At 40.8% G+C, this 14,072-nt stretch overlaps 1 protein-coding gene and 1 non-coding gene across 2 annotated transcripts; both read left to right on the top strand.

Moving 5' to 3' along the window:
* The first annotated feature begins 1,446 nt into the window (after positions 1 to 1,446).
* On the top strand, positions 1,447 to 9,456 carry EIF5 (eukaryotic translation initiation factor 5). Its single transcript, XM_043981667.1, has 12 exons — positions 1,447 to 1,601; positions 1,787 to 2,052; positions 3,439 to 3,721; positions 3,889 to 3,970; positions 4,317 to 4,489; positions 4,636 to 4,747; positions 5,189 to 5,331; positions 5,644 to 5,802; positions 6,080 to 6,241; positions 6,495 to 6,659; positions 6,774 to 6,908; positions 7,290 to 9,456. The coding sequence occupies exons 3-12, from the start codon at positions 3,650 to 3,652 to the stop codon at positions 7,380 to 7,382; spliced, it is 1,296 nt and encodes a 431-aa protein (XP_043837602.1). The 5' UTR covers positions 1,447 to 1,601; positions 1,787 to 2,052; positions 3,439 to 3,649; the 3' UTR covers positions 7,383 to 9,456.
* Positions 4,899 to 5,023, top strand: LOC122745080. The gene has a single exon (XR_006355371.1). It is a non-coding gene; the product is annotated as a small nucleolar RNA SNORA28 (small nucleolar RNA).
* Positions 9,457 to 14,072: the final 4,616 nt, after the last annotated feature.

Below are 14,072 nucleotides of genomic sequence, written 5' to 3'. Positions count from 1 at the left end.
AGTGGCACAGTGGATAAAGCAGCGGCCCTGGATTCAGGAGGACCTGACTTCAAATCCAGCCTCAGACACTTGACAGTTACTAGCTGTGTGACCTTAGGCAAGTCACTTAACCCTCAATGCCCCACCCAATACAAAAAGGAAAGAAAAAAAAGAAATATTTGTCCCAATTCCCCCTCTAGCCCCTCTAACCAGAGGCTAGTTCCATGTATCCGAGGAATAAAAGACAGCTTTTGCGAGGGAAAGTTGACCATATCCCATTTCAAATTTCAGGCACAGAGTTCAGATTCCATCTTGGAAAGATGAGAAGCAGTGTGGTGTAATAAAAAGACCTCTGGAAAAACTCGGAAATAAGACGACAAGCTTTTTTTAAGCTAGTAGCTTTTAGCCAGAGAAAACATAAGTGCCAGTTGCATTAAGCAGGGTTCATGCACTTTGCCCGAGGTTACAAAAAAACAAAAAATTGTTTTACAACATCTCTCAGAGGAAACCTCAGTAAGCACCCGAGGGAGTAACCATAATGATACAGCGGCTTGGCTTTTAATTTTTCTTCCCGCATCAGAGCTTTGTAGTCCCTAATTACTTCCACGTGCTGTGCTGCTGTGGGGCGTTGCGTCCGACTGCCCACTTCAGACAGTCAGGTTGAGTCACCCCCACCTTAGGTCGCTTTCAGAGGCAACACTAAGACTCGCACATGGACGCGCAGGGGAAGCCACCTCAGCGTCCCAGGCGCTGACCCCTTGACCTCAGGACGGAGGCGCCTGCGCAGTAGCACTAAAGGCTCGCGCCTAGGTTGCCCTTGAGGCGAAAGCGCGAGAGCTGAAGAACCCCGCTAGCCTGGTGCTGGGGGGCCGGGTAACGAAACCCACACCATCATGTAACGACAAACCCCACCCCCAAGAAGCGAGCCGGGGCGCCAGAAAGGCGGGGGTTGGGGGGGTGGAGTCGGGAAGGAAAACCAACCGCCATTTTCCTCCCGCTTCGAGAACGAAACGGACACGCGCGCGGCCCCTCAATCCTCTAGACCTCCTAATACCCCAACCCCTCCAGCTTCTGGTGGCTCTCGCGAGACTACACTCCTAGAAATCTCGAGCCGTCTTCGTCGTGCTGTACTTTGGGATTGCTGGTTTGGTCGAGGGGTGGGTGTGGAGAAGGGGAAGAGAGAAGACAGGGAAAGGCGGCAGACCTTGATTGACACGACACAGCCACTAATGGTGTGCACACTGGAAGGGCTCACCGACCAATTGGTTGGGACGGGCGGGGGCGGGGCTTTGGGGAGGCGGGGGAAGGGACAAGGCGGCGAGGCGGGCAGGAAACCGTGATTGACTCGAGGTCTTGGCCAGTGGTGCACGAGTTCGAGCGGTCCATCGGCCAATAGGTTGGGAGTTTCCGTAAGGGCGGGTGTGAAAGTAGGGAAGCGAGACACTGGGGGAAGGCAGGCGGCCGTGATTGACATGAAGCAAAGGCCAATAGCGCGCGGGCTCGAGCGGTCCACCAGCCAATTGGACTGGGATAGCTGGACCAGGGAAGGCGGGGCCTGGGGGGGTAGATTGATCGCGGCGGCGGCATCGGCGTTGTTCAGTCAGAGCGAGAACATTCCAGAGGTGAGTCTGAAGTGGCTTCGGCTCCGGCCCCGCGGGCCCTCCTTACTCTAAAGCTGCTGCGGGTCTGGGCTCCCGGGACGACTAGCAGCGCCCGGGGCGTGCGGGTGGGGTAGGTAGGTTGCGCTGATGCTTTTTCTCGCAGGAACTAGCTCCTGTTAATGGCGCCTCTGTTTCTCTCCCTTTAGGTCGCCAGGCTCCCAGGTGCCGAAGGGTGTTGCCTCCCCCCGGACGTCGCTGGGACCGCCCCCCCTTCCCCCCCGCTGGTCGGCGGCGGCACCTGGCTTGGGCCGCTCCTCCCGCTCCGCCTCCTCCTCCACTTTCCTCCTCCTCTTCCCTTCCTCCTCCTCCACCTCTTGCTGCAGCTCGGACTCTTGTTTATACCGCGCCTCAGACACTTCATCCCAGTCCCGGGCGAGCAGCGTTGGGTTTATGTCTTTATTTGACGAAAACGGTGAGTGGAGGGCGGGCGGCGGGGCTTTGGCGGGACGGGGGCGGCGGCGGGAAGCGTGTGAGGAGGCGCCCCGGCCCTGGGGAGATGGCGGCCGCACAAAATGGCGGCTCTACTTCCTCGTGACCTCCCCCCCCCCAGTCGCGTGGCGCAGTTTACTTCGCGAACCCCCACAAGTTGGGAGAGGAAAGGGGAAGTCCCGGGGTCGGCGGGTATGACCCCCCGCCCCCGGGAAGAGGACGCACCCAGGCTGGTGTTTGACGAACGACTGGGGGGGGGGCGGTGATCTGGAAGCTTTGCGCATGCGCCACGCCTCCTCAAAAGCTGACTCAGTGCTTAATTGCTGCATTTATGAGTCATCCAGCCGGGCTGGGGGAGGAGCCTGCCGAGGGGGAGGGGAGAGGAGGGCCCGGCGCCGCAGTACTTCCAGGCCTCTGCTGCTCCTCGGTTTCGTTTCCTTCTGATTCTTTCTGTTGGTTCTGTTACCCTGTGGGTGAGGCTGCTGCTGGAAAAAGGTGCCCGGAACTCCGAGGCAGCTCGGGGAGAATCTTGTCCACTCCTTAGTTGAGCCATCTGTAGGGTATCCCCTATTGGTGCTCCATCCCTTGTCCTAGAGAGAAATTATACTTAAGGTCTTCCATAAGCCTGCTATCCGTGATGGCGCTAGGATACAGGTAACAGTGAATGTGCGGGCACCTTTTTCAAGAGAAACGGAGAATGCTAGACCGAACCAGAAGCTACTCAACTGAATTCCATTTACTAACGTGTGGTTTCGGGTTTTATGCCCTGGTAGCAAAATGGGTGACTTGTGACTAAAATAGCCTCCTCTTTCTGATTTGTTTTTAGAACAAGAATTTCTACATAAAATTAAGCTTGAGATATATACTAGCTTAGATTACACTTTGTACATTTTATTTCGTATAAGCTGTTGCCTAAATAACCACTATCAAAACACTATTTTAGACTTGTTTTCTATATTCTGATGAATTGAGGGAACCAGTTTGGAGAATGCATCCAAGGTCAAGTAGCCTGTCAAAAATGGATACAATGTAGGGTTAGGGGATTTAAATATCTGACAAGACTTGAGAAACATGAAAAAAACTAAAATAGGTATAGTTGAGTCCCTTGGCTGTGGTTTTTAAAAGCAAGATTTTTCTCTCAACAAGAAAAAGGGGCTGTTCCTTTGCCAAGTTTTCCTGTGTATTCTGAATTGAGAACATTTGTAAGTCCTTAACCATCCCCACCCCCCCAATTTAGTGATTCTATATGACATTAGATTTGGCTTTTTGAGACCAATAGGAAAGCTTATAAGTCAGCAAAGAATATTCTTCATTCTAGAAGTCTCTAAAATTTGTTTATTCTCTCACCCCACCTCCCCTTCTTTTTCAGAGCTGTTGCGCAGCCACTGGTACCTGTATTGGGGAAATATAGCATACAAGCAAGACGCTTACAGCCTCTGTGGCAAAAACTTTTTCATGTCAGAGACCGAGAACTCTTGCAGTCGTTTATGTCATCCCTTCTTCTCCAGACAGAAGATACCAAAAAGTTGCAATCAAAGATCTCTTCATCTTATTGATAAAACTACTACTAATAAGCCAAAATGTCTGTCAACGTCAACCGCAGCGTTTCAGATCAGTTCTATCGCTACAAAATGCCCCGTCTGATTGCTAAGGTAATGTTTACTGATTTCCTTTTCTAGTTGATTTGGGGAGGACAAGATGTGGGTAAGTCTCAATAGCTTGATGTATATTATTTTTTTGTGGGTCAAATGTGTCCTTTAAGAGATTAATGGTCTACTTTTCTAGAACAAAAATGACAGTGTTAAACTTTGCTTTTTAGGTTGAGGGCAAAGGAAATGGAATAAAGACAGTTATCGTCAACATGGTTGACGTTGCAAAGGCGCTTAATCGGCCTCCAACGTGTAAGTATCTTTTAAAAGAAATATCTTTTAAAAAAAATATCTTTTAAAGAAATATGAATAAATACACTGTTGATAATTCCATTGATATTTTTTATGAACTGAAAACTTGTGTTTGGGGCTATGGATTGAGTCAAAACATTGGGAACAGAACTAGAAGGTTTTTCACTTAACTCATGTTTAGTTGGTACTCTAGTGTATGCATATGCATAAACAATGTTCTAGAAACAAAAATGGCTTTTAACATGGGGCAATTATTGCACATATTTGGGTGGATAACAGTAATGAGTGAAGTAAATATCAGTGAAACAAGGTCTTTTAGTTCATTCAATTTTTCCCCTCCCTTAAGATCCCACCAAATATTTTGGTTGCGAGCTGGGAGCACAGACCCAGTTTGATGTTAAGAATGACCGTTACATTGTCAATGGATCTCATGAGGCGAATAAGCTGCAAGACATGTTGGATGGATTCATTAAAAAATTTGTTCTCTGTCCTGAGTGTGAGAATCCTGAAACTGATCTGGTAAGTGAATTGTTTGCATAGATTTGTATGTGTTGACAAAGTCGATGTTAATATTTAGTCTTTAAAGCTAAGTAGATATCTAGTCTGTCTGGGTATCTCTAGACAAAATAATATGCTAAATTTGTTTAATATTTTCTCTCTGACAGCATGTCAATCCTAAGAAACAAACAATAGGTAACTCTTGCAAAGCCTGTGGCTATCGAGGCATGCTTGACACAAACCATAAACTCTGCACATTCATTCTCAAGAACCCACCTGGTAAGTATCTACCTGTGTGTAATGCGATATAACAATGGAATTCATACTAGGTTTGTTGTTTTTAAACGTATAAAACATGTATTTAGATAATAGCAGTATCGTTTCCTGAGGGATTGGCTCTGTACACATTTTTTTCCTCTTTGACCATTGCAAGTAACACTCTGTGGCAGACAAAAAATTGTCTGACACAATTTCAACTTGCAAAAAATAATTAAGTCTAACCTATTCCAGTGATCTCTCTTTAATGAGACCATCTGTTATATAGACTTAAACAGTATCAGTACCAAAATACTTCATATTGAAACTTATTTTAATTATTAGGACACAGAGGAAAGAAGACCTAGAAGGTCCTATTCTTGGCAACTATAAATAGGCTTGAGAGGGTGAATAGTAATGGAAACTGTGGGATTCAACTTTGTCTTCTTCCCCTTTCTTCCTCAGAGAATAGTGACAGTGTTACGGGAAAAAAAGAAAAAGAAAAGAAAAATAGAAAGGGCAAAGACAAAGAAAATGGTTCTGTGTCCAGCAATGAGACTACACCACCACCACCACCACCCAATGAACTTAACCCTCCACATGCTGTGGTGAGTGTGAGAAGTACAGTCCTGTTAGTTCTTTACACTTCACAGGTATGAGGGGATCCGAGTTTGATGTGGGCAGAGATCCTAAAGATAGGCAATAAAAGACCATATAGAATATAGCAGTATATGAATCTTATGTGGCTTTTTAATTAGGGTAAAAGTAAATTTATTTGGAAGAAACACCAGGCAAAGAAGTAGCTTTCTCTTTTGTTAAGTATTCAAAAATGTATTTTCCACAGGGAAAGGCCCACTAATTCAAGCTTTTTTCCAAAATACAGCTGTAAGTTGTCAACTAAGATTTTTGGTTTTATACAGGAAGATGATGAGGATGAAGATTGGGGAGAGGACACAACCGAAGAAGCTCAAAGGCGAAGAATGGATGAAATTAGCGATCATGCAAAAGTTCTGACACTTAGTGATGACCTAGAAAGGACAGTTGAAGAAAGAGTCAATATTTTATTTGACTTTGTAAAGGTAAAGTGTATGTATATTTTAATATACTTAAAGAGCTTTTTTGAATTATTTTACATTCAGCATTTCATTCAGGGCAAGTAATTCTAGATAAGTAGTAATGGTGATTTCATTCTTAGACAACCAGAAGAATGAGGTACAGAATATCTGAAACAAATTTTCCACTTGGCTTGTTGTAATACAAAATGTCTCTTAATAGCCTTTTCCCCCTTAGATTTTCTATATTGGATACTAAACAGGCAGCAAAATGTATCTTTCAGCTATTGTCTCCTTCCTGCAGAAAAAGAAAGAGGAAGGTATTATCGATACTTCTGATAAAGAAATTGTCGCAGAAGCAGAAAGACTGGATGTAAAAGCTATGGGCCCTCTTGTTTTGACTGAGGTTCTTTTTAATGAGAAGATTCGAGAACAAATTAAGAAGTATAGACGTCATTTTCTACGAGTAAGCAGCTGATTTTTATGGCTATCCTTTTGGGGATTTACATCTAACTTTTAAGTAAAAGTTTTTTTTGTTTGGTGGGGGGAATCCATGTAATATATGAGAGGGTTACTAGCAACGTAGGCTTTCTCTTTGGTGGGTAGTAACCAAGTATCTATGAACTAAGATAAGGTGTTTGTCCTTATAGATTTCAAGAGTAAGGGTTTGGTGTTTTGATTATTTGAACGCTGTCTCATGCTAAGTTATGTTTTTCCAGTTCTGCCACAATAACAAAAAAGCTCAGAGATATCTTCTTCATGGTTTGGAGTGTGTGGTAGCTATGCATCAAGCTCAACTCATCTCCAAAATTCCACATATCTTGAAGGAAATGTATGATGCAGACCTTTTGGAAGAAGAGGTCATCATTAGCTGGTCAGAAAAGGTGGGAAAATGTTTCTTTTGTGATAGGGCTGTTTGTTTTTGCTTAAAACTTCCTAAAGAGTTTATAGTGTTAAGATTTTTCAAATGAAGCTAAACTAATGATGAATTTGTTCAGGCCTCTAAGAAATATGTCTCAAAGGAACTTGCCAAAGAGATTCGTGTCAAAGCAGAGCCCTTTATAAAATGGCTAAAGGAAGCAGAAGAAGAATCTTCTGGTGGAGAAGAGGAAGATGAAGATGAAAATATTGAGGTATTTTGCTTGTAGGATACAAATTCGGGGGGGGGGTGTTTATAAAGAAATTTATAGAAATACTTGCTTGTGGAAAACATCCTGTTAATCAGAGGCACTCGCTAGAGCATTTCTTCCTGCTCCATCCCTAATATCACTCTTAAGATTCTAAGGTAGTTAATGGAATATAATGTGATATAATTGGTATATAATTGTTTGGGATAGATTTATACCAATGAATGCATTTAGAGTTCCCTTTGAGTCAGACAAAATTTTTGACACACACTATGATTTTATTTTATGAAAAAATAAATAGCTCTGATTTCTACACATAATAATGTGAGGTGACAAGATTGTCATGCATGGTTTTTCCTACTAAATAAAACTGCTCTTGTTTCTTAGGTGGTGTATTCTAAGACTGCCAGCGTACCTAAAGTTGAAACTGTGAAGTCTGCTGATAATAAGGATGATGACATTGATATTGATGCCATTTAAAACAGTGCAACCGAGCTTACAGTGTAATGCTTCGAATTTCTCTGCATTTTCAGCCAGAAGTGCAACATGTATGTGCAGAAGCTAAAAATGGCTTAACATCATGCTACACTTTGTACTCAAAATGTCTTTTTACTGTGAGTGGTCTTCTGTAACTAAGCCCAGTGAGACATCTAGGGAGTCCATATACATCAGTGCCCAGGTTTAGTTTGCTTATTTATAGCATGTTACTTTTGGGGGAAAAAAAACTAGTGATGGACACATTTAAATTACATTTATTTAGTTGTAAAAATAAAAATTTGTTTTTGGTCATTCTTCAGTTTGTTACTTTGAATGACTTGAGCCTAAAATGACAGGTTTCAGTGTCTCAGCCAGCTTAAGGGAGGAAGGGAAAAAAGGCTGAGTTTTTTGTGATCTTTGGAGCTTATTAGATTTGATATTTCTTGGAGGGCTTCACCTGGGGAAAAGTTGATAGTTTGACATTAGTTAATCCTGGTTAGCAATATATGGGAAAAGGAAAATCCCTCTATTTCTAACCCTTCAAATTTGGCATCTGAAATTGTTAGAGTAGTAAATGCCACCATAAAAATGAGAGGGTAACACCTTGTTTAATTGAAAGTTGATGAGAATATAAGTATAAACAAAAGTTGAAAGACTTTTTTTGAAACTTGAACTGTGCAAATTTATGTTTGCTCCATGTTGTCATTGAGGTTTAGTGCAATGTACATGTGGGCTAAGCTGAGAATCCTTCCATATAAACAAATGGAGAGTATTTCTGTATGTGTAGCAATTCTGCTGAGTGAAATTTCAAACTTTTTGGATGTGATTAAATAGGTTTACCTGTAACAGCCAAATGGAAGATGTATTTTAGGGAAAACAGGGAGAAGATGTGCACTAATCTAAAACAGTGAACATCACTGAGAATTTTTCAGCCTTGACCATGATAGTTTAGATCCCAGCTTCAAAATGTTTGGGCATACCTTTTCAGTGTGCTACTTGCCCTGATATTTTGGTTTGATATCTTTCATGCCTTTTTACATTGATATAGCTTGTGCTGTTTGGAACTTGGGCACTATCTTGCCAAAATTTTTAAGAAGTGTTAATATGTCTAACTTGATTTTTCTAAACATTCTTATTTAAAAAGACTGAAATAAAGCTAAAAGCGTACTTTATAAGTCAGAACCTGTAATACAGAGTGTGACTTGGTATATTTTTTATTTTACATTGACAATAGCCCGATATTCACAAAATTGTGATGGGTGTTGAGTACTACAGGTGGGGGTGGTCCCGGCCTGGATTTTCAGAAGAGTTTGACTCTTTATATAGTTTCCAGATGTAAAATTTTTGGCCCAGACTTGGAAATATTTCAAAACAACCATCTTTATAAAGGGATTTTTTGCTATCTTGAAAATATAAGTGAATACTCAAAATTGAGGATCCATTGCTGAAAAGTAGAATCTCTAGGTTTGGGGAAAATCCACCTGACTGACCTCACAGATGTAAAGAAATTGGTATGCAAACGTATTGTGAAAACACCAGAATTTCTTTCAATGTCAGAAAATGTTTTAAAATTGAAATGCACAGGCTGTGACAGGATTATGATATAGAGGGTCACTTAAAACAGCAAGCTAGCATGGTTCTTTAAAAATCTTTTATAAGTAAAGAATATTTTCAGTTTTTGAAACACTAAGTGACAGGAAATCTTGTACACTGGACCAATGTGAAATCTGAAGGGATCAAAATGTAACTAAATTTGGAAGCTTCAAGAAAATAAAACATTCACAAAGGTTATCCTGAGGAGCAATTGTATGCTTTGCTCTCTGCCATTGTCTTTAAACTTTCCTGTTTTCTTCTACATTACTTGATTATTAAACAATTAATATTGAGCCTTTTGCATTTGTGAGACCTTAACTTTTTTTTAATAAGACATAATAATTACAACTTTTTTGGAAATGTCTTTGCTGTGTACTGCCTCAGGGAGTTTGTCCATCCCATCCTCTGGTTAAAATGTGAAAGAAATGAACCGACCATTGTTCCATTGGGACAAGCATTAAAGATAGACCTTCTTACCATCTTATATTTGAAGTGAATTAATATCCATGTACAGAGAAATGGGGCAGTCCTTAAATTAATATTTTTGCTTTGCTAGATAAGGTTTTTCCTTGTGCATATTCCATTATCAACCCCGTAGAAAACTGAGGTACTTAATTTTCGTATGGCTGCTTGGGCTTCCAGTTAGCTAAGGTGGCTTGAAATCTGTCAAGTATTCAGAATGTTTGGCTTTCCTGTTAGACTAGCTCAACCAGTTGGTAAAGATTGTAAGTTGGTTTTTCAGTTCTATGTCATGAAAGAGGAAAAGAAAAATCTGATGTGAGCAAATGGTTAATTAAAAACCTACTCTTGATTTAGTGTGTGATCAACCTGAGTTTGCATTTGGCACGAGAGACTGAGGGTGCAAATAAGTATTATTTAGCCATTTATCAGAATTTTAAAAGGTAGATCTCTGGTCTTCTAATTCAGGCTCATTAACCTGTACTTAAAGTTCTTGGTGGGCCACATGCTGACTTCTATTTTTTATTTTAAGTATTTTGTAATTATACTTTAATCTGTTCAGGCAGCACACTGGAGTATTAACAGTCTTACCTGCATGTTTGACACCTGCTGTAGTTGAACTATTGAAGGAAACATTCCTTTAATTCCCTTCTTCCATAACACTTCAAGTGAGTATTTATCCAAGTTTATAACTTGGTTAGGGAAGTAGCAATCAATTTTTTTTTTGATCACTGAAATTCAGTCTATTCAAATGATAGCTAACAATCTTATTTATACTGATGTTTTAAGCCAAAAAAAGATGATAATCAGCCACTTGTTTAATTTTGTAGTTGAGCAAAATTAATTTCTAGAGAAGTTTGCATATAGTCCAAAGAATCATTTTGGGAGGACACCTGGGTTCCACTAGTAGTGGGAAGTAATTTGTGTACAGTAACAATATAAGTCCTCATCTTCCTTAGTTCAAATCTTGGCCTCAAAAACTTAATAGCTGTGTGACCCTAGGCAAGTCACTTGTTTGCCTCTAAAATTGCCTGGAGAAGGAAATGGCAAACAACTCCCACTATCTTTGCCAAGAGAACCCCAATTAGAGTTAAACAACTGTTAAGCCTCATTTAATTTAAATTTCACTTATTCAGAATGGATATCAAATATATTTAACTTGTGCCCTGTAAAGTAAAAATTAATATGATAAAGCATTCAGAGTGTTCTGGTCTGTTAACTTTTTTTCATTTAAAAGCTTTTGTGTTCTAGTATGAATAATTTTACCTTTCTTTGATCTGCAGTCTTACATTTAGTTTCCTTTAGAGCTATCATAGTCTCTATCCAAATAACCCATTGAAATAAGCCACCTTTAAAGACCAATTAATATCACTTCCAAAAGTGAAATGACCCAGCCTTGATTATCCCTCCTTAGCAGCCCCAATAACATTTGCTTGATACTTAACAATTTTCTGCCTTACTTGAATTTTTTTTATGTTCTCCCTATAAAATTGAGCTGTGAGGCAGGAACTTCATTTTTCTTTGAATCCCCAGTGCCTAGAATATCATAAACAGATTTAGAATCCTAGATTTGATGTTAAGACCTGGGTTCAAGACCTATGGTATGTGACCTTGGGGCAAATGACCTCTTGAGATATGCTTCTTTTTCAATGTGAGGTACAGTATACAAGGAGCCTAATTCTTCAAATCCCCCTCAATAGTTTTAGAAATGCTTTTAAAAAGTAAACCAAAATTAGCTTTAGGAGGAAACTAGAGAGAATTAGTAACTATCAATCAAATGAGGGAGTTCATGGTGGAGCAAAATCAGACTAGGAGTGGAGGGCAACTGATGGGACAAACAATGGGTATGGAGGGTATAGGATGATAATCATAAATAGAATAAGGGCAATTAGAAAAGCCTCCTGGGCAAGTCACTTAACCCCAATTGCCTGACTTAAAAAAACTAGAAAAGCCTCCTAATGATTTATATAATTTAAGATGATTTAAATATTTGTACAGAGATAGGATAAGAAGCCAATGAGTTAGGCAAACATACACATTGAAGACCAAAGTCATTACCCATTTGTATAGCAACACTAAGTGTTGGTGAGGTTCTGGGAGTATGAAAATGATACCTTGTTTGACAGCATAACATGCAATATTAGAGAGGGCTACTTGGAGCTAGGTTCAGAAAAAGCCTCATGCAGAAAATGGTACTTGAGTTATCTTAAAGGAAATAAGGGATTCTGAGACAAGTACATTGCAGGTATGAGGAGGAAGCCAATGCAGAGGCATGGAGACAAGCAATGGGAGAGTATTGTGAAAAGACAACTTTGGGTACACCAATAGGAATGGGAAGAGGAGTAACGTGAGACTGGAAAGGCATTCTGGGACTAGGTTGTGAAGACTTCTAAAACCATGACTTCATGTATTTTATTCAGAAGGCTAGAAAGCCACTTGAGTTATTGAATAGGAGAGTAATAGGGTTATGTATCAGGAAGGACAATAAAGTTACTGCAATAACCCAAGGCGGAGGTCAGGATGATTGAACCAAGTTGCTGGAGTATGATTAGAAAGCAGTGAAAGTGAGAGGTATTGGGGAAATTAAAATGAGATTTGATAACTTAGTTGGATATTTGGCATGAAGAAAGGATAACTGTCAACCTAGGATAATGGAAGGATCATGATGTACTCAGCAGAACTAGGAATATGGAAGACAGTTTTGAGGGGAAGGATAGTTTTGAGTTTCAAATGTCCAGTAAGCATTTCGTGTGAAACTGGAGAGATTACTGCTAGACTGATATGACTTCCCACAAAACCATGACCTGAATAAAAACCTGTCTGAGACATGTCAATGAGTATTAGTGAGCATCAAGTGCCTGTTTTGTGCCAGGCTCTGTGCCAAGCACTGAGGATTTTTAAAAAGAGTTAAAGTCCTTGCCCTCAAGGAGCTTGCATTCTAATGAAGGAGGCAACATACAAATATATATATGAAGCAAGCTGGAACACAGGATGAAAAAAGTATGTGGTAGCCGGGCAGCAAGGTGGTGCAGTAGATAGACTGGCCCTGGATTCAGGAAAAAAGGATTTTTTTTTAAGTATGTGGTGAGAGGGCAGCTAGATAGCTGCAGTGGATAGAGGACCGGCCCTGGAGTCAGGAGTTCAAGTCTGGCCTTAGACACTTAATACTTAACTAGCTGTGTGACCCTGGGCAAGTCACTTAACCCCAATTGCCTCACTAAAACAAAAAGTATGTGGTGGGGTGTAAGGTGTAAGAATGGAGGGGGCTAGGTTTTGAAAGCCCTTGAATATAAAAATATTTTGTATTTGATTCTGGAGGCAACAGAATGCCCACTGGTGTTTAGGGGGCGGAGAGGGACCTCTGTGACTATGTGACTATGCCTCAACTTAAGGAAAATAGTTTTAGTAGTAGAATGGAGAATAGATTGGAGATGGGACAGACTCGAGAGCCACCTGTAGGCTATTTTAGTAAGGTGGACTGGTAGCGTTGGGAGGGAAGGGAGAACATGTAGGAGAGATGTTGCAAAGGTGAAATCTACATGCCTTTGCTACAGCAAGAATATGGGGGCTGATATAAGAGTTGAAGATAACTTGTAGGTTTTTAAGCCTGAGGGACCGGAAGAATGGTGTTGACCTCTACAGTACTTGGGAAGGTAAAAGGTGGTTTAGGGGGAAAGATAATGAATTCTGTTTTAGACATAAGAGTTTAAGATATCTATTGGACAGGGCAGCTAGGTGGCACAGTGGATAAAGCACTGGCCCTGGATTCAGGAAGACCTGAATTTAAATCTGGCCCCAGACACTTGACATTTACCAGCTATGTGACCTGGGGCAAGTCACTTAACACTCATTGCCCCACCCCACCCCCAAATTTTTTTATATGTATATGTATATACATGTGTGTGTGTGTGTGTTTGTCTACTGGACATCCAGAGTATTTTTGTTTTGGGGGGCAATGAGGGTTTTGAGACCTCAGTTACCTTATTGAGCCTGTCTTGCTTTTACCAGGGTGTGGTTGTGTTGCTTCATGCTACAGCTTCTTGGAGTCACATATGAGAGCTGGGTGACAGGGACACCAAAGGTAGATGAGCAGCCCTGAAAAGGGCTCAGCAAGCCTTCACACCAGAGGTAGTAGTACTCCCTTGAATACCATACACCCAAAATACAGAGAACCATGAGAGAGCAGTGTTGTGAAAACCAAGGAGAGAATGATCAGCAGTGTCAGGCTGCAGAGAGGTCAGAAAGAATGACGATTGAGAAAAGGCCTGTGCAATTCCTTAGCAAGTCATTTAACCTGTAATCCTGTTTCTTCATCTGTAGAATAGAAATAGCTCCCATCTCACAGGGTTGTGGTAAGGATCAAATGAAATAATATGCAAAGTGCAATATAATTGTTAGCTAATATATTGAGTAGTTTTTGGATGGCAAATTCAACATCCATATGAAAAAAAGTCCCAGATTACTAATAAGAAAAATAACAACTCTGAGGTTTCACCTCATACCCACCAAATTGGCAAGTATAACAAAAAATAGAAATAAAGCAGGACAACTGTAGAAAGTTAAACACACTATTACACTTCTGGGAAACAATTAGAACTATTTGTGAAAAAGCATGACATTGTTTATTATCTTTGACTTAGT

The sequence above is a fragment of the Dromiciops gliroides genome, chromosome 2, assembly GCF_019393635.1.
Source record: "Dromiciops gliroides isolate mDroGli1 chromosome 2, mDroGli1.pri, whole genome shotgun sequence".
In the NCBI taxonomy this organism is placed as follows: domain Eukaryota; kingdom Metazoa; phylum Chordata; class Mammalia; order Microbiotheria; family Microbiotheriidae; genus Dromiciops; species Dromiciops gliroides.
This window is presented reverse-complemented; position numbering and strand designations above follow the sequence as displayed.